Source organism: Pholis gunnellus (genome assembly GCF_910591455.1).
Source record: "Pholis gunnellus genome assembly, chromosome: 4".
Taxonomy (NCBI): domain Eukaryota; kingdom Metazoa; phylum Chordata; class Actinopteri; order Perciformes; family Pholidae; genus Pholis; species Pholis gunnellus.
The window spans coordinates 4,771,845-4,799,107 of NC_136530.1; the positions used below are offsets into that span (position 1 = coordinate 4,771,845).

The following is a 27,263-nucleotide window of genomic DNA, read 5'->3' on the forward strand; positions in this document are numbered from 1 at the left end:
ACGAGCCCTTCGGTTAGTGCCCTGCTCAGTGTAACCCTGTGCTGTCCTGACTACTGCCTGCTGCTGTTTTGTCAACATTATCACCATTCCGTTTTGTTTGGGGTCGGGGCTCTGCTGAAAGACAATGCAGTGCGGCCCGAATGGGAAAAAAAAAATAACAATGTATGAGAAGTGTTTGTTTGTTTTTTTTGGATTTTTTTTTTTCTGCTCTATCAAATAATAATAAAACTAATTTTAACCCCTCTGTCATGGTTGGGTTGCCTGTTCATTCATAATGTTTAAAGGGGCAATGTGTAATGTGTGCACATGCTCCGAAACCAGTAGGGGGCAGCGTTTCCCCTCTACTACTCGGTCTGTACGATGTGTCTTCTAAAGTCATTAGTTTATAGAAAATAAAAAGCCATCTGCTAACGTAACAGCAGGGCAAGAACACGCTGACACTGAGATCTGGTCAAAGTAACGCTGCTATCTTACGATTCATGTGTTTCGTCGGCCTTTTATTGTGTTTTTGGTGCCACTAACCAGATGCTGTTCGGCCCGTGTGTGTTTTGATAGTTTGTTTACTGGATCAAATCTAAAGTATTTTCTGTTCTTCCTTCCCGCCAACAGGAAAGTACTTCGCCGGGAGGAGAGCGTGCGACCGCTCCAGGAGTAGAACCTTTAGTTATCGGAGTTACTCAGCCAGCTGGAAGTCACAGCTCACTGTCCTCGAATACGAGTCATGTTCTCATCTCTTATATAATGGGGCATAGGACATTTAAAAAAACAACATTTTCTAACATTTTTTGGGGGAAAAAACGATTAATCAACAAAAAAATATAATCCTGATTTTCCTACCCTAAATCTAGTCTGTAAAGCTTTTAGTGTTCAACGTAGAGACTTTTGCAGAGATGGTAGTTATTGCATGTCCTTTGTATTGGATTTCATAACGTACACCTGTAGCTTTTCCCCCCTTTTCATTGTGTCTACCTCCTGCTCACAAGCATCCGCATGGAATACGTGAGTGCACATAGAAAGCGGGATCCTTTCTAGCAGTTGCATCATCACCTGTGAAGTCAAGAAATAAGAAGAAAGAAAACCCTGCAGAGAAAAGAACTGTTTTTAGCACCGACACTGATTTACTGTTACGTTATCTGACTGTAAAAATCACAAGCTGTCAAAACATTTCAACATTTTACATTTGTTTCCCCTCCAATGCACTGGATTAGCATAAAGGAACTTAATCGTTCATCTATAACCCTTCAGACCTCGCTGCCTCTCCTCTGTGCAGAACATCACGGTTGAATGATTTGTTCACATATTCAAGTGTATCATCAAGTATCGCTAACCCATATGCACATCATGCCAGTAATAGTCAGCTGACCTTTTTAGAATGCGTTGAATAGCTAATCTGGAGGATCTTTAAATGGGAAGTAGACTGTTTTTAGAGGTGAAGCGTGTGGTGTATGGAGGAACAATTACAATGACCAGTGATGCCTTCAGTGTATAAATAGGGCATGTGAGCATTTCTTTTACACAGACTTCAAAATGCAGTCATGATGATTAGTTTACAGACCACAGGACTGACTCTCCCGCTTTAATTGCAACAGCAATGTATAACCCCTAGGTGGCTGAGTACGCCAACTTTCCATTCAAACCTGTTTGTCTTCAGTAGCCCTCACAGGAATGAAAGGTTTATTTGTGTAATGTGGTAGAAAAACAAAAGACTTAGACCCTCATCTACATAATACAAGTCCTCGGACTTTGCTCTGCTAGTCGAGCTGCAGTAAAGCGATTTAATGGCGTCTGGAGGGAGGGAGAGAACAAGGAGAGCGAGACTTTTATAGAAGAAAGTGAGCTATTGTTTGTCACCACGACCCACTTATGAGCTCCATTCCTTAACAGCCTGCGGTCTCCCCGTGATACTACATATACCTCCTCTGTGTCAAAGTGATACAGTAATGCACATTTTAATATTATAGACACTGTTTGGAGTGTTTTTTTAAACTCTTTTCATGTTTTCCTCTGCTGCCCCCCCTCAAAATCCATACTATCAGCCTGCATGCATCAAAAGCCCCTTTTGAGGTCGCACTGGTTTCAGATCAGCCATCATTTGTGTGCTGGAGCAACAAAGTGCTGCTGTGAACCCACTCAGGTCCTGTCATAGTAATATCTCACTTTTACTGGGCTTCATTTACCTCCCACCACCAAATGAAAAGTGTCTCCTCACTCTGATGCTTGCTCTAGATTCTACATCAAGGGAGCGTTTTACCCCCAAGGGGTCTGTGCGTGTGGGTGTGCGTGTGTCAATTTGAGAGGTGAGGTGGGGGGTGAGGTGTGGGCGGGGGGGGGGGTTATGATCGAGGCAGCCTGAGCCAATCAGCCGGCGAGCTCCATGCCTCCTGATTCTTAATTGGCTGGCTTTCCCCCCGGTGAGCGCAGCTGATACACAGAGCCAGCTGGTTTTATTAGAGAATGATCCGGGGCCACATAGGGAGAGAGAGAGAGGGAGAGAGAGAGAGAGACAATCATATAGAGGCATTATTCAGAGTGTGTAGGTAGCAGCCAGTAATTACCTTCCAGCGTCTGAACCAATCAGGAGCCGCAGAGGGAGGAAGTCTATTTACATTCTTCAGTGTATTCGCAGGCAAAGAGGTAGACAGTGCGCGCGTATCGAATTCGAGTCAGGGAGAAGGAACGGAAAGTGTCTCTTTCTGTTGGAGCGACGCAGCTCATCCTTCCCTCACATTTTTTGCCGGGTGGGAGAAAAACAAACCAAAAACAACAACAACAACAACCAGATGGACAAGATGAACCACAGCTCGGCGGAAGCAGAGGCTGAGACCATAGAACCCCTGCGTTACCTCAGGTAGGCACCTCTCTGTTGCACGTCTCTCTCTCTCTCTCTCGTGGTCTCTCTCCTCCGTTCCCGTTTGGTTCACCGATTTTTACCGGAGCGCTCTCAAGTCGATGCACAGTGCAGGGCGCGAGCGAGCGGGAGCCCGAAATAACGGCGGGCAGAATTAGAGAGGAACGTTTTTTCAGATTCATCCCGAGAGAGACGAAGTCTTCACATGAGACCATTAGAGCTGCTTTCATCTGGCATTCTGTTTGAATCAGAGCACGCTTTTTAGAAAGGCAAACAGAGCACCGGGAGTAATAAGAGATATCAATTATTTAAGTTGACTTGTATGATGGTGATAGTGACAGCGCTCCCCCCAAAGAAACTCCAACTCTGCTTGGGTTTCCTGCGTTGCTCTTTTCCTCTCCACTGAAGCCTCAAATTGAATTACAGATATGAGCCCTCATTGAATTAGGAGCGCTGTGTTTAATTTGGCATTATCAGGCCACATATTACGGACCAAGCCAATCATCCGATGGTTCAGTATCTTTGTGGAGATGAGACGTGTAATCGGTTTGTTATGCAATCCGAGGTTTGTGTGTAGCACCACTACACTCTCTCACTCTCAGAGTGATGGAGACACAGAGAGATGCTCACAATGGGTTTGGTGTTTCCTGACGTTTGAATGGTGAAATGCAGGTGAGCAGTTTTCCTCAAACCTGTTGCGCACACACACACATACATACATGCATACATGCATACATATATATATATATACCACATATTGGTTATTCTGTTTGGATCCACTTCAAATTCAACAGTATGTGGCCCCTCTGGCAGGCACACTAAGTGCACCGCCTTTAGTCATCATGATCAAACTTGTGACACCAAACATATGCAGCTCAAATAGCAACATGGAGATACTATTTTATTTCAGCGATTAAGTTTTATGTGGGCATAAAAGCTCCACTAATGAGTGGTTTCATCGCAGTGTTGATGTGGTCGAAAATGACCCGTGCTCTTGTATTGAAATCAACCCGAAACTGATCACCTGAAATTTAGGAAATCGGTCTAAAAATACTTGGGTTAGTGATGTAAAAAGAAATGTGCAAGTTGTAGCCAATGGACTGAAATAAACTGAGATGACTTTATTCCTTCAAGGAACAGTTTTCACAACCAAATGCCAGAAAATGTCCACTGATGCATAAAATATATTCTAATATAGTTGGGATTTCATTTTGAGCAGCAGGCTCTTGCTATTATGCAAATAAGAAATCTGGAGTGGGATCCGTCTTATCACCGATCTTCTACATCAATCTCCACTGAATGATCCTCTTCCCTGTTTCATTGTAACGGTCAGTCCCTGTGCATTAGAGGGCTCATGTGCTGGAGGAGGACGACGGTTGTTTGGGTGACAAGGCACCTTTTTAAACCGCAAGATGATAGCACTGACAAATTCTATTTAAATTAGAATGTTTAACCGTTTATATCTATTCAAAAACGCAGTTCTGGTGCAGTTCATGCTGAAAAAGAAATGAATGTTTGTCTGCTTTTTTTCAAATTTGAATTGTAATCATATTTAAAGACATGAATCTCGTAACTGTATAGTGGATTTATGATGAATTAGTTCATCAATTTGAATGTTTTTGTGTGTCTCTTTCACACAAACACACACAAAGTAAAGGGGGCCCCCCGAGGAATATCTTGCAGGGTCCCCTGTTGTCTTGGGCCTGCACACAGAAAATAGTTTTCTTTGTGTTCTGGCGAGATTACAGTGTGAAGGCCTGAATGATTTGTGGCCCTCCTGTTTTTTCTTTTGTGTCTCTGGATAATTTACTATAAATGAGGTGTTTTGTCACTCAGGAGGAAACATCACTGCTGCCTTTCTTCCTTTAGAGCACTTCAAATAGGATGATGCGCTTCAGATGGTTTACTCCTTTTCTGTTGAGCATTTATTTACACAAATCGCCCTGCGAGCCTGTGATTGATTTTACAATATGCGTGTAAACCTTTTTATGCAGTATACTGTACTCACGTATTTTCAATAGTGTCTCCATGTTGTTGCCCTGTCAAGCAGTGCATGCACCCACATATTAAATCTATTCTGGGAGCTATTTCTTTTTTTTTTACGCTTCTCGATAACTTATGTAATTACGCTCTCTGCGCTAGCTGCATTTATACCCTTCTCTGTGTGTGTCGACATCTGAGGAGCCGAGGCTGGCGGATTAACCAGCACCCAAGAGGCTTTGTCCAGGTCTTCAGACCTCTCAGATCTCTGCAGCTTGATTGTTGCTGGCTGGCAGTCAATTAAAGCCCCCATACACCACCACAGGGGTACCTGATTATGCAGCTATCGTCATCATCAGGGTCTACATATCTAGTTTTTTTTTGCAAACATGTGTGAACTTGCATGTCCCTCATGCTTTTAATTTATTCACTTTTTAAATCAAGCATGTGGTAATTTATTCAAAAATGATATGTGGATATTAATCGTTGTAGCCAATCGACAGCAACCAGACATGCAGCTGTTATGGCAACCTGTTAAAGCAAAAGATTTTATGAACAAAGTATATTTAGATAAGATAATTACTGTCTAGAACTGTAAGCTCTATGAAAAAACAGCATCCACAGGCGATAATGACATTAGCCCGGAGACAGTGTGATAAAGCTGCTCAATGATCTGATATGTTTATATCGTGGCAAGCTGCAGAAACATATTAAGTTAACGCATGAAAACATGACAAACCTGCTGCTTTAGTGTGACGGCGGTCGTGTCTGCCAAAAAACACCCAAACACATTAAACAAACGCATAATGCACCCAGTCATTCTTAAAAATGTGAAATGAATCCACATCTGGATTAAAAATGAATTACAACACATGCAGCCTTGCAAACACGTTGGCAGAATGTAGAACTTAGACCGACGTCAACACGCAGGTAGTGTGAAGCTTCTCAGCCGATGAGACACAATGAGGTGGTGGATAACCTGTAAATTACATGAGCTGCTGATGACTTCACCTTGGTTCTGGAACAGTATCTCATTTCTTCACTTGGTAAAACGTACAAGGCAAATGTTGGGCTTGTGTGATTCATTTGGGCTTTTAAAAAAGCTTGCACCTCTAATTCCAACAGGGCAGTGCTCCTTTTCTACATCTCTAGTTGTTCTGTTTCATCTACTCATTACTGTCAAATAATATCCTCCAACAGCAGGAGAGAACTTTAAATATATTTGTACAAAAGCCTGTTTTCAAAGCAACTTTGAATTTAGAAACTGCACTCGGTGGCAATTTTCTTCCAGGAATGAACGCACAAGTTGTCACATTGGTTTGAATCAAAGCAATTAAACTCGATTATATCTACGATGCTCTGGTGTGTGAGACACCTTTCTCCTCCGGGATTTTTCTCGAGTGACTTCACCTCCTCCTCCTCCTCCTCCTCCTATCTGACGGTGATGAATGTTCTGTCTTCCTCGCCCACCTTTGCCCCTTTGTCCACCACACCTGAAGCCAGTCGTACAGAGATATTTCAGTCTGTCTTTCCATTTGCTGTTCTGCCTACCTGTCTATCTGAGTCAAGCTGTCAAGATGTTCTGACTTTACCTGCTCTTCCTTAGTGCCTCTTTCCTACCAACGACGCATATTGTGTCTTATCATTATTCTTTTGGCTTGCTTCCATCCCTCCTTTCAGCTCCCTGCCACCAATTCCCACTTTGGAAGCTCCATTTGCCTGTGTGACAGCTCTGGCATTTATTTATAGGCCAAATGTAATGGTTTGGGCAGAGAGGGAGAATATAAGGAGAGGCGAGATGATTTGCTACCAGTGCAGTGTTCGGACATCATTTTCCTCTTCCATCAGTCCGATTAGCTGTAAGAGTTCTCCATGTTTGTAGAATGAGCAGGATGAGGTCTGATGATTGGTTTCAGACAGTAAGCCCGCTGTTTCTGAACATTGCTTCATAAGTAGCATAAGAGGTTTTGTATGGCTGCTACGTGTGAGCTAACACAATTGAAGAAGTAGCCAGATTGCTCCAAATGCATTCACACAAAATGATTTAGTTACTGTGAGTACCTAGTTTGAGGTTGGAGTTTGATTATGGCACTTTTATGGTTTACAGAAACCTCAGTTCTCTGGTAGTAACAAGGCTACGAGCCATGTTAGCAGCTCTGTGAGGCTACATGCTAACGTTAGCAAGCTCCCAACGACAACGTGCTGATGTTTGGCAAATATAAAGTTGACCAAATTCAACATCTTATCTTAGCGTGTTAGCATGCTAATGTTTGTAATACTAAACACAAACTACAGCTTAGGCTGATGTTAATGCCATTTGTTTTGCAGATATTTGTTGTTAACATATTTCAGCCTGGAGCAAAGTACTCTACCAACCCACCAACATAGAGTTACACAAGCGGCCGTGCGCGTGGCTCCGTGAGGCTGTACTTTGGCACAGAGGTGATTTTAGCTAAATGCTAACATCTGCATGCCGTTGCTAGTGTGTAAAATACATCTGTATCTACATAAATTATTCTGCACATAACTTCATTATTTAAGTAATTGAAGTCATAAAAAGTTTACTTCTGCCTACTCCTTTTCAAACATAATATGCATTTATTTAATTTATTTATAATTTGCTGTATTGGTAATACTTGTATCTGTGTAATCAATTCAATCTCTGTTGAGGTTTCGAGCTCTCTTTCACTTGGGGTTTGACAGCTCGCGCTTTAGTCTGCCTGACCACCCGAAAGCAGAAAACCCTGTTCGTTCAGGTTTAAATTAGTCTCTAGGCAGCAGCCTTTGTCAATGAATAACACAAAGAGAGCCATTTGAGGAAGGCCGAGCCAAGACCGTTTTTTAAATTGTTTTTAAGGGGAGGAAAACAATATATCTATATAGATAAATCTCCCCAAGGTGCCTCAATTTAAACATTTACAATGACTCATTCAGAAAAAAAATAATCTCCCAACTATAGTTTTGCTTTAGCTCAAGATGGCTTGAGGGGAGATTAGAGCAGTGTGAAAAGGTCAAACACTTCCTGTGAATTGAAATGACGGGGGCGAGTTGGGTTGGCTTATCTTCGCTCTGGGTGTTCTGTGACAAACCTTATACGATTTGCTGTCCGTCGAACAGCAGCAGTTGCTCGTGTGTGTGTGTGTGTGTGTGTGTGTGTGTGTGTGTGTGTGTGTGTGCATGAACATGCATCAATGAATTGAGGCGGTGATAAAGAGAGAGAAACCACCTCTGACTCTATCTTCGGAGAGGTAATTGCAAATCATTTGTGCTTTAAATTGGCAAGATAGGTTCAGAATATGTCAAGTGTTTAACCTCTTTTATGTCACCTGTACACAACCTTCAACCGGTGTTGTGTTTCTTTAAGTGTGTGCTTCTGTGTGTTATTGTAATGGAGAATGAACACATACAGCAACACACCCTGATGTGCACGCTGCACTCTAATCAGTTTCTCACCTCCTTCACCGCTTTAACAAGCTTTACATTCAGCCAGATAATGACAGAACTAAAGAAAGAGGCTGCGTATGATAATTTTAATGGTTACTTTCTCACACTTAAGAGGCTGCTCAATACATCTTGTCCTTGAAAAACATCCTCACGTTCTTTCTCCCACTGCCTCTCCACTCTGCTCAGTGGCATACATCTAATAGAGACAGAGCCCATGTATTATTCCACATTTACTGACATTGTTAACCACAAACTGTAATTAAGACAGAAACATCGACACACTTGAGTCACAAAAAAAACACAAAATTCCATGTTTGAATGTGAGTGAGGGTGCTTGTGAGATTGATTTGACAGGACTGCAGTGAGCCATGGTGTGCCCCTTTAGTGGCCGTTCAAGCACAGCATCTGCCGAGAAGTTCTCATTTAAATGCCCCAGGTCCCGTCACTGCTAAATGTTCATTAAATATGCACAAATACACACGTACGTACATACAGTGTTGAAAGAAAAGGTTACCGATGGCTGTCTGGAAGGCCGGAAAACCTATTTTTGCAGTGTAACAGTCCAAACTGTGGTTTTGGGGCTACAATGCAAACAAACCGCTATGTGTCGTCAATGATGTTTTGTGTGTTTCATTTTGAGCTGACCAAGCTAGCAAACACACTGCTCACTTAACATTAAAAAGACATTAATCAAAATGACACAGTGTTAATGCTGCCACAAGCAGATTTTGGGCTCTAAAATGAAAAGCCCTTACTCTGCAGTGCAGGAATTACAGTTTCTTGACACTATTATATGTTGCATTGTGACTGTGTGTGGCTGGCCCCTTTGTACTTCATGTGGAAGCTGATTTTTAGTCTCTATTTTCAGATCCATTTTCCTTTGCCATGGTTTAGAAGTACTCAAAACTCCCAGTAATGACAGAGGCTTCCATTTGACTGAGCACCAGGCTATTATTGGAGACAGACCATTATTTCATTTTGCAGGTTCACAGTATGCCTCAATTAACTAACGTTAATTAAACTATTATACTGCTTAAATGGGATCCTTTAAAATGACATTTCAGTCATTTTTCTGATATTAGAGGTGATACTGTAATTTATTCATGAAACAGAGGCTGCATCACATTCAGCAAACTGCATTTTTACTAAAATGTGTTGGTTACAAAGTGTTAGTTAACGTCCATTTCACTTTTCAGAAGTTTGTGCATCCATTTTCTTCTATTGTACTTAGAGGATTGTGATGGAAGTGTTCAGATGTATTAGGTTAAAATAACTTGAAACAGTTCAAAAGGTTAAATACTTATAGTGATCATCCCTGTGCTTCCTGTTAAGACATTGTTACTTTATGGTCCTTTTTATTTTGAAGAGGAAGTGTCAGACTGTCTGATGTACTTGGGGAAGTGGTTCCGATAGGCCTCATCCTGCACTTCCTGTACAGTTACTCTATTGTCTTTTATTTTGAAGGGGTGGGGGAGAGAGAGTTTACCGTAAGAAGGGGCTATGATGGGAAAAGACCTTTTTGTCGGAAAATGTCAAGTCCTAAGTGTGTGTCTGTGTGTGTGTGTGTGTGTGTGTCCAACTGCACTAATTAGCTCATCTCATTCACCTATCTGCCTAGCAACAATCAAAGGTTGCCGTGGTGATGTTGCTCAGTTACTCGTAGGTCAGATAGGTCATTGCATAAAACCTCCAGCTGAGCACGTTGTGATAAATGTGTATGTGTGTGTGTAGTGAGGACAGGCAATATAAGTAAAGAAGTAACTTTGTGCAGTAAACGTCTTTTCTTTTTTTCATCTTTGGAGGATTTTGTGTTCCCCGTCTGTCTTTGCTGCAATGCATTTTTGGGCGACCTAAATGTTACAGGCTAACTTTCATGAACTGAGAGCACACGGTGAAAGGGTTAAAGTGCTAAGACAAAAACACGGACACCCAAACCAGACCACGCCGTGACAGCGACCTGTCAAAAGCAAGGCAGCCCCGCCCTAAAGCATCCCCTGCTTTATGGTCTGTTTGACTCTAAACGGACCATAATTTACTAAATGCTGTACTGAAGAAGGCTTGAAACTAGAGATTGATACCATAAACTCATGTTCACAATGTTTACTGAGGGAATAAATCAAGAGAGAAGTAGTCATTTTCTCATAGACTTCTATTCAATCAGAGGAGTCGCCCCCTGATGGACACTAGAGAGAATGCAGGTTTAAAGCACTTCAGAACCGGAGGTTGCCGCCTGACCTGGTCCTAGGTGTCTGTAAATACCTGCAGTCACTTGTTTTTTTTCTTATGGTTTTGTTGAACTATTGTTAACCTGCCAGATCATCTCGCTTCTTGTATTTCCTGCAATTTAGGATGTTTGCCCCCAAGATCGCAGCAATTAAATTAGTGGAGGAAACGCTTTGATGGACTATAGAAAATGTGGTCATAACAAAAAAATAAGATCCATGTTTTAAAACCAGTTTTCTTTTAAGTAACCCGCTGCTCAGCTCCTCCAAAGTATTTGACATTCATTATCATAATATTACGAGAAGTAATCCAACTGTTTGTAATCCAGACGAATCATTATTTTGAATCTGTTGTACACAGAGTGCATCATATGTATCTGCAGGGCTTCAGACAGATTACCCAGAGAAAGATCTGAGTCACAGCATGTGTAAATGTGAGCTTCAGGCCATGCGTGGGTTTGTTTAGATGAAATGATGATATTTATACAGGCTTTAATGTGTGTCGACAGGTTGCATAGCCATTGTGTGTGTGTGTGAGCGTTGGTTGGATATTTAGAAAGCTGACAGGCATGAGCAGACGTAGAACAGAGACGGATTAGAGGTGTATGAGAATAGTTTGGGCGGTGGGGGTTTAAAAAAAAATCAAAAGGTATTGTGAATGCTGCAACTGTCGCCCTCGCTCTTCTGTTCCCTTTACAACAATAACGGGTCGGATTTCAACATGAACTCGTCATTCCTTCAAACCCTCGCGACCTCATCACGGTCTCTAATACAGGCTTCAGTTAAAGCGTGAAGGGATTTGTTGCAAATAAAGGAACCGATCTCAAACAGATGATTTATTGTGCCCCTTAAGAGAAAATACTTTTCTCTGAAAAAAGTCATTAGCGCCCTGTAACCAGCATTAGCTCCAGTCTTGTATTCATTATTGATTTCCAGGGAGGGAAAGTGTGAGAAATGTATAAATATAATTGTCTGTTAGACGTTTCTCCTCGAGCCCTGGCTGAGCTGCGTGCACATGTGCCCAGGCATTTTGTTTTTGAGCGGCTTTACAGGACTAATCCATCACATCTTGTCAGGAGAGCGCTGATAGAACAGTCAATCACAAAGCTGGAGATTCCCGCGGTTTCAATCATCTGATATCTCCACAGCAACAATGGCCTTCCTTGAAATGAACCATGAGTCGACTTTATGTTATTTGTTCAAGAGAATGTCTGTCTCCATCTATCTTGTGCTCATGTTTGCCATCAATCCGTCAGTGTCATGGCATTAGCCAGTTTTTTTTTTTCCCCCGGTCTGTTTTACCTGCCAGTCAATAACTTATCTGACATTCCAGTCATTCCTAGTCAGCAGTAGCTCTCAGTGACTCAGCTGGTTCTAGCCTCCTGTTTCCCAGCCCGCCCCTCCACCTGTGTCTCATTCCTCCGTTACCTGCCTGTGAGACTCTCGACAGGCCGCTGTGACCTGCAAGGCGAGGTCGGTAAGCTGTCTGTTCTTCCTGGAGAAGAAAGTAGACACTAGACACAGGAACTAGGGCAATAGATCACTATGGTGATATGAGACCAATGTGGCATAAGTGTTGTGTTTTTTCCTGGTTTTAAAGGCTGCATTACAGCAAAGAGATGTCATTTTCTCAACTTATCAGACTGTTTATTTGCCTTTTACCCACTGAAGTGTGATTTATGCTTGCCAAAGTGACGTCGCACCGTCAGACATGGCCCTTTGCGTGTGTTCGGTGCAGCAGGTTTTTCTCTGTCCGTGTGCACATCCAACGTTTTCTGCCGCCGCCGACGGGCAGATAAAATGGAGAACTTGGAAAAGCTTTGAGAGTGTTGGTTCATCGCGGTATGTACAGTATATCCAATGCTTTAGTCATTATATCCACATTACTGATGATTATTTGTCAAAAATCTCATTGTGTAAATATTTTAGTGGATATACAGCCCGAGATGGAACGCAGTTGTCCTTCGAAAAAGAAGTAAAACTTTGTACAGCAAATGAAAGAAAAGCTCCGCTTAGTTTAGGCAAACGAATGAAAACATTGTCAAATGTTGTAACTGTGACTTGGAGAGAAACAAACTTAACGGCTTGCAGCAGTCTTATGAATAATCATGCAAACTGTTTGGGTCACGGAGCCTTGCTGTTGGCCAGAGGGGGGAGGTGGGGGGGGGGGCGAGGCGCCTCCTCTCCCCTCTCCTCCTCGTCACCCCGTGTGGGCGACTCGCTGACAGTGGTCAGAGCTATTCTGAGGAAAGTGAGCAGAAAGGGACGTGTTCTCATGGTGACAGAATGGGAGCGATGCCCACTAACAACTCGCCTTATGTCCTCTCCACTGGGAAAAAAACAAATCAATGTGGGGAGAAGGTGCAGACCCGCCAAAAATAGAGGGAGGAGAGGAGAAAGAAAGGAAAAACGGGTAATAAGATCCAGAGGGGGGGTTGTTGTCTTAGCACTCACTTTTCTGTCGGACATTACCACTTGTCACTCACATCAGCTTTGTGCCAGTTGCCATAGAAACCAACCCCAGCTAACACCCCAGCAAGAGATGCTGCCGGGTGGCTCAGACATGCAAGGTGATGCTATTATGAACTCTGTTCTGTGTACTAGAACCTCTGTGTTTCGTTCCCTTTAGGTTACATAAGGGTTTAGTTGTTTAGCGGGTTGCATTGTCCTTCTAGGGGGGGGGGGGTCTGCCTGTTGTTCGTTCTTAAATATAGGCAAGCATATGTTTTGCCTCGCTCTTTTGGGGTTCTGCCAGCTAAATGGCTGTAAATTTGAATATGCGGGATTGTTTTTGTTTGTTGATGATACGGCACCAGTTGTGGTCGTTCCCTTAATACTGTGTCAGTCCCGTTGATTCATCCGTAACGGTGTATTTGTTGCTATTATATTTATTTTCTGTGGCCTTTAATATGCGGTAGTTTTACACCCGGTTACACCGGCTTATGTTCCTCCCTTAACCCTCGACTAGAAAGGGATGTAACAGTTTGTTAGAGACTTTTGCAGGGATGCAGGACTCAAGTTAATCGGTAGGTTTTATTGAACAGGTTTTATTAAACAATGCATTATTTCTGAGTGAGAGTGTTTGTGATAAAGTTATAATCTCCATATTCTTTCTGTTCCGCACTTCCAGTAGTGCATGATTGTAAATTAAATTGAAACGGCTGAAAGAGAGGGAGCGACTCACCAAACTGACTGTGAACGCATGAAGCTGATTTGTTGTATAACGTCTAAACTCTTGTATTTTTCTGTCTATAAATACATTTGTGTCCTTGTGAATTCAAAAAAGGAACATTGTGCGTCTGTGCTTTGGTATAGTGTCGCCAACTGTTTATTGGTGTGTGTTTGTTGTCAGCATTTTGAGTGTGTGTGTGCGACACAGGTTTGCAGCCAGGAAGGCTTTCCCAATTTTCATTAATTAGGTTTGTTGTCTCGCTCTGCCGAGTCCTGATTGCAGTTCTGTTTTGTTTCCGATTGGAGGACGCTGATTATGTAAATGTCTGGTCTTTTATATTGCTCTCTGTTGTTGTTTACCGCGTAGCAATTAAAGTTGGCTTTTGAAAGTCAAGATAATACTCAGAGTGAGGACAAAAATGTACAAATTGAATGAGCTTCATAGTAGTGTTGCTCACGTGTTGATTATCACCCAAAGATGTTGTAGGTTTCTGCAAAACACATAGAATGTTGATGATTCTGAATCAAAAAAAGTTTCATGAATATGTTTCATATCACGCTTGCATAAAAGAAACAATTGTACGTTGTTAATGTTGTGAAACGATTGCTGAGGATTAGGCAACGAAACTGCTTAGTTCAGGTTAGAAAAGACTTACAATAATAACATAACGTAACCTAAAAACTACCGTAACTATTCAAGCACCCGCTCACTGTCAACACTTGTGTTCTGCGTTACCTAACAACTAATGATGCCTCTCAGCCCAGGCTCCCCATGCTAACATCTATTTTTCAGTCCAGTAATTCTTGCACCTTGGATGCTTTGATGGACAGCGTCCCCCGTGACCTGTGAACCAGCAGATTAGTGGTGATGCTGAGACGGGCATGCAGTGTAAACGACAGCAGCCTGGAGAGCCAGACAAAGGAATCAGCAGACAATCAACTAAACGTTTACGCAGACGGAGCCAATCAAAGCCCTCGAGAAGAGGAAAATGAAAGAAGCACATCCATGTTGCATGTGTTATATTTTCTATATAAGTCTTCTCTTCTCGTTCTCACAGCCAAGCGTCTACTTTCTTTGTTAGCATCATCTGATAATTGCTGTATTGATGACCAGGCAGACAGAGAGGGATGCACATGTGTTTTTACCGTATTTTTTAATTTCTGTAGGTTCACTGTGATTAGTAAATATCATCATCAGCTGTTCCAAATGTAGGACGCTTTTATGTCGACTTACTTTTTAGTTTTATTTCAAATGAATAAACGCCACAAACTCTGCGCAAACCAGGTCTGTCGTCTGTTGCCGCACCTTATTCTCATTCAGCTGGTGGATAAAAGCAGAATTATCTGTTGTGCTCTGATGATGATTCATCAACAAACCGTCATTTTATTTCTACTTTGGTCTGGTCGGTTTGATGTGCAACCGCTTCTTCTCTTAAACTCTCGTATCACATTTAACTTTTCAGTTATCTATCTTCTGAGTGTCAAGAGTTAAATGACCACATGAACTTCATTTCATGTATTTCACAAGAGTAAGAAATAATGACTCAATGGATTAGCTAGAGAGAGAAAATTAAGTTCCTCATGTCAGTTTAGTTTCCCTCCACGGCACATTGAAGGTTGAGGAGATTTAATAATGATCAACCATTCAGTTATGCGTAAGAATATATTACAAATACTGCTGTTCTTAATATTACTGAAAGGGTCCGTAGCTCTAGACTGCATAATTGCCTTGACCAGTTGTGAGCGTTGGCAGGAGATGAAGGTTTTGCTCGTGGGGCTGTTCTATATTTAGCATATTTAAATCCTATAATATAATTGAGGTATGAAAAGGTTACTACATTGTGAGTTTTATTAACGGTAACATAACTTAAGCATTAAAAGCGGCCATGATGTTCACTGTGGTGGATCTTCATGCAAAATATGAGCCTTAGTTTTATTATACTGTAGTGACATGAATGACAATCTCTGAATAAAAACTAATGGCTAAACGTGTCTAATGGCTGTACTGATTCTGTGTGTGTGTGCGTGTGTGTGTGTGTGTGTGTGTGTGTGTAAGCAGTGACAGATGCATGCTTTGCGTGACGGCCCATCCTCCACATCACACCTCTGTGGTGGGCCTCTCACACATCAGCACCTCCTTCTCCTCCTGCTGCTGTTGCTCTTTCACTTCCTAATCATTTTAGAGGGAGGTGAAGAAGATTGACTGTACGGAGACACACACACACACACACACACACACACACACACACACGCCATGTGTACATGGTGCAGACACACAATCCAACAGTCCTCGTGTACTGCCCCCTTCCAGGCTCCACAGGCTGCACAGCTTGTGTGACATTCTGTTCCTAATGTATGGGAAATGCCACATGTGCATACATTACAGCTAAGCCTGCCGCTGGTAGCCGGAGGTTACAGCTGCACACATTGGACCTTTTTATTAACAGACAAAGTCAGGAAGGGACGACGCCCAGGGCAAGTCTGGAGCCGGGAGAAAGTTTGAGCAGCAGTTGGAATTTAGTCTCCATATCTGAAGTCATGAGGCTGCTATGAGTAACGTAAATAAGAGAAAACGGCACTTGACTGCAAGAACCTTCTTCATGTTAGCGTGATTTACTCACATCAGTGTCTGTGTGTGTGTGGAGTTTAGTCTTTGACATTTTATAGACCGTTTCGTCCACCTGGCTGCTCTGCTCTCACGAGAGGCTGTGAGTGTTCCTCTCTCGCTCCTCCAGCTTATTTTCAACTCTCTCATCATCATTGTTTTTTAACCTAAAGCATCTCTGAAGAATACTCTCATCATCATCTCTGCCATCAACTTTGGTGACCTGGCACCTCTCACGCATTTCTGACACGCCACCTGCCACCCAAGTATCATAAACACGCACACACACACACACACACACACACACACATACACGCACATATGCATGCATGTATGCCAACGTGGCAGCGAAAGGTCGGCCGAATGCCAGTTTCGATGTGATGGCTCTCTGACCCCTCTCATGGTTTCCCCTACTGCTGTGCTCATCAATAATACACTGTGTGTGTGTGTGTGTGTGTGTGTGTGTGTACGTGTATGTGCAGGTGCGAGGATGTTGTTGTCAGAAACAAAACCTTGCTTTGTGTATAGGCTTCTGGCAGAACATGAGGGTGGGAGACGCTGGTGGCGGTGAGGGTTTGAGGCTGTGCTTTCTCATTAAAATGCTCTTGGTTGTTTGTGTGCTGCTTGTGTTCTGTATCTAATTGCTTTTCAGCTGACCCACCTGCCTTTTTCCTTATGAAACAGTCTCCATAGTTTGCAGACTGGAAGAGAAACGAGACGGGATCAGACATTCACATATGGCCAATCCGCGACCACACACTCACACACTTACTCACAAACTCGCAGGATGATTGGGTAGAAAGAGGGCAATTTAATTTATGCAAAGGGAGTTCAAAGAAAGCTTTGGAGAGTTTTCAGCAGCAGCAGAAGCATCATTTTCTTTCTTTGTCCTCCCTTGTTGTTTGCCTGAGGAGTCTCCTTGTCTTTCCTTTTATTTGGCAATGATTCAAAATAGAGTCATAAAAAGTGCGAGCAGGATACAGATGAGTCTCTTGTATCCACAGGAGCAGAGCTGAGACGAGGCCCTGTGCTGGACATTTGCTGGAACGGGGACACTTGCTGTGAAAAAAAAGTAATGAATGAAATCAGCTTGCCCACAAATTGTTATCTTCAGCACCAACCGTGCTGAACTCAAAACTGTTCATCCTTCTCAGAAGCCACTTTTTGAGATTTACTACAGATGTTCCCTGTGCATTGCAGAAGTATTATTACCAGCACATGCACATCATGGGGGCCAATTTTGTGGATCTAGTATTTATTTTTTTTAGCTTGAGCTTAGAACAGAACAGAATACAATACAATCATTAATCAGCAGAATGACATAAGACCCTTTCTGCATCCTTTGTTTGACAGCTGAACCTGCCCCTCTGAGAGCAGAGCGGGAGAGATGCAACAGACATGCCCTGTAGGTTCATAACATCTCACCCATAGCGCTCTAGTTCCGCCTCACTACAGTACGTACAGTAGATGTAAACCTCTTAATTGGAACCTGCAGTCCTGAACATCAAATGACGATCTGGTTTTAACTCGACTAATTATTTCTTCCTCGCTGCTGTTGTGGTTTAGATTGAGCGGAGTTCTGCGTCTCTGTTTGATCACAGTATTGTTTTTCTTCCCTGCATGCCTCTCAAGTGGTTTAGTTCAGACTTTCTCAAAGCAAAGAAGTGAAATCTGATTTGCTACCTCAGAGAATTCTTTTGAACCTCTATTTGTGTCGAGAAAACTTGCGTTTCTGCGACAGCTGGTAGTTGCTTTTGATGCGTCTGTTTGTTCTTAAACCTGCAATGACTGTTTTTTGCTACTTGGTGCTAGCACATTCAGCATAATTAGCATTCATCTGGGCTCTAGTTTCTGGCCGGCCGGCTGAATGTTGGTCCAATATTCACTTTTCTAGCCCCAACTCTTGAGGGAAATATCTGTCTCTTTAGCTGCTAAATGCTCCACTGTGTTCCCCAGCTAGTCACTTACTTCCCATTAGACAGCAGTTGGTGCTGGGAAGGCAGCATGCAGCATGTTTAGTGGAGCTTTTGTTTTTGCTAAAAGCACCTGCATGCTGCCAAAACAGCCAAAAGATGCTAAATTACTAAAGAGCTGAGAAAAACTGATGGGTTCATCTCCACAAACAACTCGTATAACAATAGTCATGTGATCCCTTATCAATATAAAACATATTGATTATATGAATAGGTTTGTGATGAAACAGTGGTGTCATAATAATAAAAAAAAAGATTTACTTATTTGAATATATTGTGCATTGTCTTTATTATGAGGGTACGATGACATTCAAGTTTGGTGATTATTTAGTCATATGGTGGACAACGCTCTGCTGGTCGGCGGGCTTCGTTCAGACTGCAGACTGCTGAATGTGTCCGGACATCACCAACCTATCCGCATGGGTTGCAGTGGAAGCACCTTAGGCGTCAGTAACTACGCAGCTACACGGCTGGAGATCCATCATTTCTCCCTCCATATAATCGTGTGTGTGTGAGTGTATGAGGCCATATTAAAGAGCTTATTAGGATCCCCATTAGCTACAGCAAAACGGACTGAGATTGTGACAATGCAAGAATAAAAGAACAGGACTGAAACACACACAGCCATGCTCTTTGTATTGCTTAATGTTGGCTGTTTTATCATTGTTGGGTCAGTATATTCTCACCGGGGGAGACGGGTGGTGGAGCGGTGACCTCCTCCGGTGATGTGTGGCGTGGGCGTGGGCCTTCAGGGACGGCTCCAACGGGCATCGCTGCATTGTTCTTGACGACAAATCGATCTATAGTTTCCTTCTTTTTGAGTTACCGATGTGTTTATTAAGGTACAGGGCTCTGTTTCATACGTACACACATACGTTATTACGCTACACACATACAGAGACAAACCTTTATGTGTGTGTGTCGCCTTGCAAGTAGTCTCTCATTGCCTTTTCATTTCATGTGTTGTTTTTTTTGCCATGCAAACATTCTACAATCAATCGTAACGTAAGTGGGTTGTCAGTCTGAACAGAGGCCTAAGTGCGGTTCGGTGCATACCTCCCGTGATTGCATGACAACGTAACCTGTATGACTCAAAGTCAAATTACTTACAAAGAATTACCAGAAAACATCCCTTCTAACTGCTAACTGATCTGTGCAGTATCTCTGTAGCTCTCTTGTGAGCTGATAAGATTTAATAGGCATCCATTAAAAACAATGATAAAATCCTTTAAATGTTCTTCCCTGAAGTGTCCCAATGTCTGCCGGGTTTTTGCTTTTTCTAGCAGCTGTATATCTGACTCTGTATTTCTCCTCCTGACTTACGTAAAGAGGAGGTTCGCTCTCTCTTTTCCTCGCTCACTGTGTACGTGTGACTGCATCAAAGCTTCGAATATTGTTGATTATTTCTCCCTGAAGGTTTGAAGCCAACCCATCCCAGTACTTTGCCCGAGACAACATTATATATTGTTGTGATGAGCAGTGTGGTCACGATTATCTTTGTGCACAAGCAGTCATTGACAAAGTTATCCTAGAGTTATCTTCGCATCTCTTTTGTAGCTGTAGCAATATGTATGTAAATGAATGTAGTTACATTCTTTCCTCCATCACATTTCTGATATATTTCCCCCCCCCCTCTGTTACACTGTGTACCGTAACTAACCAACCGTGACATCTGGAGCCAAATGGGTGTAAAAGCTGCAGACGGGGGGCCTCATGAGATTATAGGACGACCTGAAATACAGCAAAACATTGTGCCGTTCACTGCCGGCCGTTCTCAGCGGCGCTATCAATTCCCCGTCGACATTAGCCACATAATGATAGCTCACTGACAACACTTATCACACGCTGCCGCAGTAAAGCATGGCGGTCTTAGTTTACAGCCCTGGAAAAAAACCACATTTAATCAGCCACATACAGCAGAGAGGGGCTGTGGGAAGGTTGTCGTCTTCATGGCAGGGTTTTATTAGTCTGACTTTTTCCTTTTGTATCTCAGGACGGCGGTGGCAGCGGTTCTAATTATGCCTTGTCTCTTTCTCCTCCTCTGTTCCTCTTGTCTGCTGCCTCTCCACCTTCCTCATCTATCCTTCACTTATTTTCATTATGTTGCCGTAATAGTCTAGACCTCTCTTTTACTCTGGGTTTTGACTGCCACTGTCAGTAATCAAACTCTCTGTCTGCTAACGTTACTGTTATCTAGTGCGCACTTTCCACATGTCGTTGGAGGTAAAACAAAAAGCTTTTTTCTTGCATGTTGTAGCTCAATTGGATGAGCTATGAAAATTAAATAGTCTGGGTGTTATGGAGAAATAAAATACCATATTTCTGACCAAATAGCTTGATATCGATATCTCTATATATATATATATATATATATATATATATATATATATATATATATATATATATATGATGCTTTTACACAATATTTACAGACTGACTTTTTTTTGAATAATAAGTATTTTTTTATGAAAGGATATAATGACTAAGTCAGTTCCTGTATGGATATAAAGGGACATACTGAATTCTTTTTTTTTTTTTTTTTCTTCTAGCATGCGCTTTATGAGGCTCTGAGGCGTTGTTGCTATGGCACCGGGGCTGTCCATACGGGGCACACTAGGGAAGAAAATGAGGTCACCTTTCAGTCGAACCATCATCTGGCTGCAAAGAACGATATATGAATTTTACATTGATTTTGAAAAGCAAACATCATGAGTAGTCATTTAAAAACAGATGTTGACGCTGCGTGTGAAAGCAGGCGGCCCTCGTGTTTTAATGTGAATCAATCAGGATAAAACAGTAGGAAGACTGATTCAAATGAATCCACAACTGGGCCAAATCTCTCTCCGCAGACGAGCTGTACGTCCTAAAGCTCAGAGCAACTGATACATTGTTGTTATTAAACTTCAGGTCCCTTAGTAACACAGATAGGTCATCAGTCTGACGTGTCCTGGCCAGCGGCCTTTATATATTGCATTAGCCATTCTGCTCTGCCTCCAGTACTTGGAGACCCTGGCTCAGTGGAAACGGATCGGATGTGACAACGCCTCGTATTCAGTGATGCTGAAAGCCCCCGGCCTCAAACTGAAGGATCTGGGTTTTAAAGCGGAGGCAGAGGTTATAAATGGATATTCTGGATAACTGGGTAGAAGGATCAAGGCCACTAGGGGGGGGGGGGATACATGTCTTGTGCATCTGTGTGTGGGTGATAGTTATGCACCGGGGTTAAGTGGACCTGACTCATGGACGGACGATTTTAGCTCACAAGAACACACACACTCACGGGAAATTTAACGCAGAGATGACCACACCAACACCTGTGGCTTTAGGTAAATGTGATCCATGTTCGTGTTTCCCACTGGTGCATGGTGGTGGCTGGGGGGGTAGAAATGAGTTATGAGAGCCAAACACAGGAGCCACTGATTGGGATTATCTAGAGAGATCGTCTGTCTCGTCGTACCGGATGTGAGGAACAGGAGCAGACGGCTAAACTGATTAAGCCTGATTTGAATGAATGATGTTTCTGTAGACAGTCTTATGGATGTGACTGTGTCTCTCTATCTCACTGTCTCTCTCTCTCTCTCACTCACACACACACACACACACTACTTACAGCCAGTTCAAAATGATTGCCAAAGGAGACTTGAAACAAAGTGAATCATGCCGTCCTGATTTGATAAGAATTGAGCAGCATGAAGGGGCTCACGCTGGGCAGTTAGAACGGGAACATAAGGAGGCTCAAGGCCAGCTCCTATCTGCCAGCTGAGGCCGTTTATGAGACACTCCCACCGCTGCGGCACCTGATCCTCCCGCCCGTCATCGAATTAAGCAGAGAGAGAAACGTAATGCGTATCCTAAAGCTTCCAGCAATCTACAAATGTGAGTTTGAATGCAGTGGGACACTGTGAAACACCTCCGTTATGAGTCCTGCTCCCTCGGATTCGAGGTTAAAAGAGGTCGATGTCACGGCTTCATATCGTGTCATATGATTGGGGTACAACGGGTGAAGGAAAATCTTGTGTGCACTTGCCGGTGCACGATCACAGAACATGGGGATGATTGATTGGTTTCACCGAGGCGGCCGCAGGGAGGTTGTCATAGCAGCTGCCTATGTGGGCGACAATTCCAATCTGCAGTTATTGGAAAGATCTTTAATAAAAGACTCAACAAATGCTTTCAATTTGAAAATGTCCTGTTGTAAAATTGCAGCCATCCATTCCGGCGTACCCCAAAAAGTTCCTTTTAGGCCGGGGCGTACCCAAAGAGCACCTGAGTGGACACCACCCGTTCTCTGCTCGTAGTCCTCTTAAATGTTATTCTCATTTGTACTAACAAATATAGCTCTCTGTTCTCTAAACTTTGTTTAGATCTGAACCATCTAAACCCCCGCCCTCGACCGCTCCCCTTTACATCGTCCCTTAGCTGGATGCTGCAGGACTTCCTGGAGTCGCACTCCGGGAGTCGTGTCTGATGATGAAAGGCGTCCTGAGATGACACGTATGAAATTAGCTGCACTCGTACTCGTACACCTGGGAAAGCTCGCTGAGGATCTTGTGTTAACGGCGGGGGAGCCATCATTCGGCACCATAGTACGAGCTGCGAGGCTCGGTAGGACGTGAGCATGGCCGTCTATCGGCACGATGCCAAAATGATGACGAAAACCTTTTAGCTGGAACAGGGCTGAGTGTCCATAATGAGATTATCTGCAGAGTACTGATGAAAGGGAGGCTTAATATCGGGCCCACAGCCTCACCTCTCTGCTTGTACAGTGGTATAAAGCTACATTCACCTTCTGCAGTTTTCTTCTAAACACATGCCTTTAAAAATCTATAAGTAAAAAAAGAAAGCGAAACACACACAACAGATAGATATAAACCAGGGTGAGTCATCTCCCATTCGCTCCCTCAATCTCCGCTTTCTCTTTCTCTGCGTGTCTCTTGCTGTCGCCCTTCCATCTGCAATCACTCTGCTTCAGTAAAGTGCGAACCTTCATCAGAGCCGCTGTGATGGAGAAAGAGACGGAGGGCGGCGGAATGAGGAGGGCGAGAGCGGCAGAGTAAGGTGAGGAAAGAAAATGGAAAAGGGTAAACTGAGGTGAATGATGAGGCGAGATCAGAACAAGTTGGAGATCAAAAGGACAGAAAAGAGTAGAGAAAGCATTCGTGAGGTGAATGAAAGGAGACAGAGGAAGAGTTTCAGGGTCTCTCGGCTGCATTGTTGTACCACAGAATGTGAAGCAGGTCAAATAGCTCGGCTGAGTTGTGGTTATATGAAAGATCCTTTTCTACTTTTCTATGAATACAGAAAAACAAATAAAAAGACGTATGATTCATGCAGCCCACCGCTCCTCGTGTTGCTTTGCAATTCACAGAAACTCGACAGTCTATCTCACACTTTACACATAAGACGATACTAAATCAGCAGCTGTTGCCTTGTTCTTAATCTTAAGAGCATGAAAAGACACAATCAACATTTGTAAAAATTAAAACATTGTGAAAAGAGGACGCCCACTGTTTCATAAAAATATTGTTGGGGGATTCCGTCTCACAATAGACATTTTCTGAGCTGCCGTCGAGCCAGAAAAATAACCTTCTTTTGATATGTTGGAGAGCGAATCATCATTCAGCGATACAATGCTTGATAAACAAGATATGTGAAGCTTCAATAACTAGTCTGATAATGTATCGATCACTGTTTGACACCAAAAAAAAGTGCATGTACAGTTTGTGCCATTCCATTTGTGGTTATAAAGGGAACATAGTGGACTTGAAATCATCTTTAACTGACAGCTATGAGTTTATAAATAGTGGCCATGAATAATTATCTCCGCAAAGCACAAGCCTTGGGGGTGTGTGTGTGTGTGTGTGTGTGTGTGTGTGTGTGTGTGTGTGTGCCTATGTGTGTATCTGTTTGTCTGCCCGCAGTTAGTCTTACATACTACTGGACCCAGCAGTCTTGATATTTGCTTTGCTCATTTGTGACTATATGTTCAAGGACCTCTTGTAAGGTGATTCACAATTTTTTTTTTAAATGTTGACTGTTGTGTACCGCCATTGACTGCCGACTCATCGCTCCTTGTAACCAGCCAGCAGTGATCAACAACATGCTTCAGTAGTGAAAGACATTTCTAGGATATTGTTGCAGGCCACATGTTGGCCTTTGTCATGGTTCAAAAACTGACATCCACAGAAAAGTTTGGTCTCATTTTGAAGCGCAGCATCTGCAGATTAATTTCCATACCTGATGTGTTATTATCCATTAAACTAAGGCACGATACCAGATGAATAAGACCCCTTTTTGGTGCTAAGACATTGGCTTCCTTAGATTTAATGATGTTTTTCTACAGATATTGCTCTTCTGTCTCTTCATCAAAAATGTAGAACACAGTCTCTGTGCTGAGGGATTTATCCCAGAGAGAGGCGGACCGTACTCAATAAAGGCTGCTGATCCACTAGAGCAGCACTTGTAGAAAACACAAAAGCTTTCACTGCACTGTATTTATGCTGAATCATCATCTGTGTCCTATTAAATGTGATAGACGGCAACAAAATAGATGTTAATGATTATGTAAATGCCACAGATTAGTACTGTAGAGAGGACCGAAACAGACATAAAACATGTCAACATAGCGAAGTGTTATTCGATGCAGCACTTCATTTGTGTTCAAAAGGCCTGAAGTATAATCGGTTGAGCATTAGATGGAGCGGAGGGTTGGACAGATAATGGGGGAGAGAGGACAGGCAGAGAGTGGGATAGAGAAAAGGGCCGTGGACCTAATGAACAGTTTTCATTTTCTCTGTCCTCTCCAAGGCAGGACTTCGACTAATTATTCCCTGCTCTTGAACAGAGCAGCATGGTTCTCATGACGCACATAGCCTGCTACGAGTGGGGACAGCTTAAGGCCAATTAATTCTCTCCAAGACCACGCGTCCTCAAGGGTCCGCTGTGATCTTAATGTCTTCATCCGCCCATGTCCGCAGCCTAAAATGTGTGACTTTGCGGGCTGTAAGCGTAACATGCACGCCGACTGGACATGCTCCAGTGTCCCACATTTATACAATGCGTCTCGTACAAAGACAGCAAAATGGCGTTGAACTCCAGGCGAAGAACGTTGTGCTGCATTACCAACTGGAATGAAGTTTGGAGTTTGAAATAGATTTATTTATTTTAATCACACTCCTTATCACACCAGCAGATCGAGCTGCAAAGGTGGAAATGAGGCAAGTTGAGAGGGAGGGGGCGGAAAATCTGGCTTCCAATTTTAGTGGAGAACAAGGATGCTTCACAGCTGCAGACTATATACAGTAACACATTGTTCATCAGTGTTTCGTTGGCTGACATTACATAGATTTAGCACGTTTGTGTGCTACTTTTCTGTCACTGGATCTGTGGCAGGGCTGTTGCATTGGATTGCATTATATCTAACCGGTTCATACTGTAAGTTGTATTCATATGGTACGCTGCTATATTTTCTGCACGAGCTGATGAGGTAGGATGAATATTTTGTACTTATTGTCACATTTTCATCCACACAAGATTTATTCATGTGTTTGCATTGTAATGACCCTTATCTATTATTTAAATTATTATTTTTTCCGTATGGCCTTCCTCTCTTTGCTACTGCAGAGTCCTCATTTCCCTTAAGGGACCATTAAAGTTTCATTGTATCTTATCTCATGTAAGGTAAACACACTCATTAAGCAAGTTATGATCACAGTTGAGCAGCGCTGCAATGAAGGTAACCCTCTGCAGGAGCAGTTACATGTAGCATGGGGAAATCAACCCCCCCCCCCCCTCTGGGGGAGAGGCTGCTGCTGCTGCACAGCTGTGGCCGCAGGTGCAACACAAGCTAATGCTCATAAGACCTTGTTTTTACCTTCAGCTGCCCTGTACATGCTTGCACACACACACACACACACACACACACACACACACACACACACACACTTTTCTTTTTTAATCACGGGCAGAGTTGTATCTGCGCACCTGTTTTCCTTTAGAAGCAATTTGGTGTTGTAGCTTTCAGCTCGGTCCTTGCACATTTAAATGCAAGAAATGACTGGTGGTGGTCACACATGGTTTTTGTAGCATGCGTCAGTAGTTTTAGGTGACTACATGTTAGATTAAGAATTATGATAGGAGCTGGTGATTGCAAAAACACGTCACCATCTGTCTTTAGTCGGTCCTGAACGCTGTGTGCTGCTCCCTTGTGGTGGAGCCTCTTGGCTAAAACGAGCAGCTGAGCTGTACACCCACAACCACTTTGCTCTGTCAGAAATGTTAAGGATCAATAGTAAGTGCCTGTTCAGCACCAGTATGTTACTGCAATAGTAGCAGTCCTGGACTCCGAGTTCTCCACCAGCCCACAACAGCAAAGTATATTTGGGATTTTTACACAAATTGGATTTCCTGTCTCCGTTTTTAAAGGCAACATATAGAAGAAAAAAAACACCCTGTCCCCATGTAAAATCAATCTGACTCCATTAAAACTGTCAGGAGCTCCGGTGCTGCCGGGTACACGGAGCGAACCCTGTGGACCCAGCTGAACTTTCCAAAGATCACCTTGTCACAGTGACTCAGGAAACATCCCTGAGGTGAGCCGTGGGTGACAACTGCTGCTGCTCCACTGGCTCAGGTAAATGCCAGAAACCCCACTTGGATATACACTGGCTTGTTAACACGCAAGTAGGCACACGCACGCACACGCGCGCGCACACACACACTGCTACGTCTTATAAGAACCGAAAAGGAACACAAGCAGGCTTAGCATTAGTCACACTGTCACCACAGGGAATAGAGACAGGGAATGTTTTTTTTACAGATTCATACACAGCCTCTTTCACACACACGCACACGCACACGCACACACGTTCACTCCACTCATGCAAAGAGCTCCTGATCTCTGTAAAGAGGTAAAGATTTTAGCGGAGCAGACCCTGTTAAGTCAGTGCAAATTAGAAGCAAAATATTGATGTTGTGCATCGATCCTTCTCATCTGCTCCCGTTGGACTGTAATAGTCTTA

At 43.0% G+C, this 27,263-nt stretch overlaps 1 protein-coding gene across 1 annotated transcript in view; it reads left to right on the forward strand.

Moving 5' to 3' along the window:
- Nucleotides 1–2,780: 2,780 nt before the first annotated feature.
- Nucleotides 2,781–27,263, forward strand: part of yjefn3 (YjeF N-terminal domain containing 3) — a gene marked incomplete at both ends in the record, with an annotated part of 41,666 nt that continues 17,183 nt past the window's right edge. Inside the window, one exon of the mRNA XM_079158346.1 lies at nucleotides 2,781–2,848. Within this exon, the coding sequence (XP_079014472.1) occupies nucleotides 2,781–2,848 (68 nt within the window). The remainder of the gene's footprint in view (nucleotides 2,849–27,263) is intronic.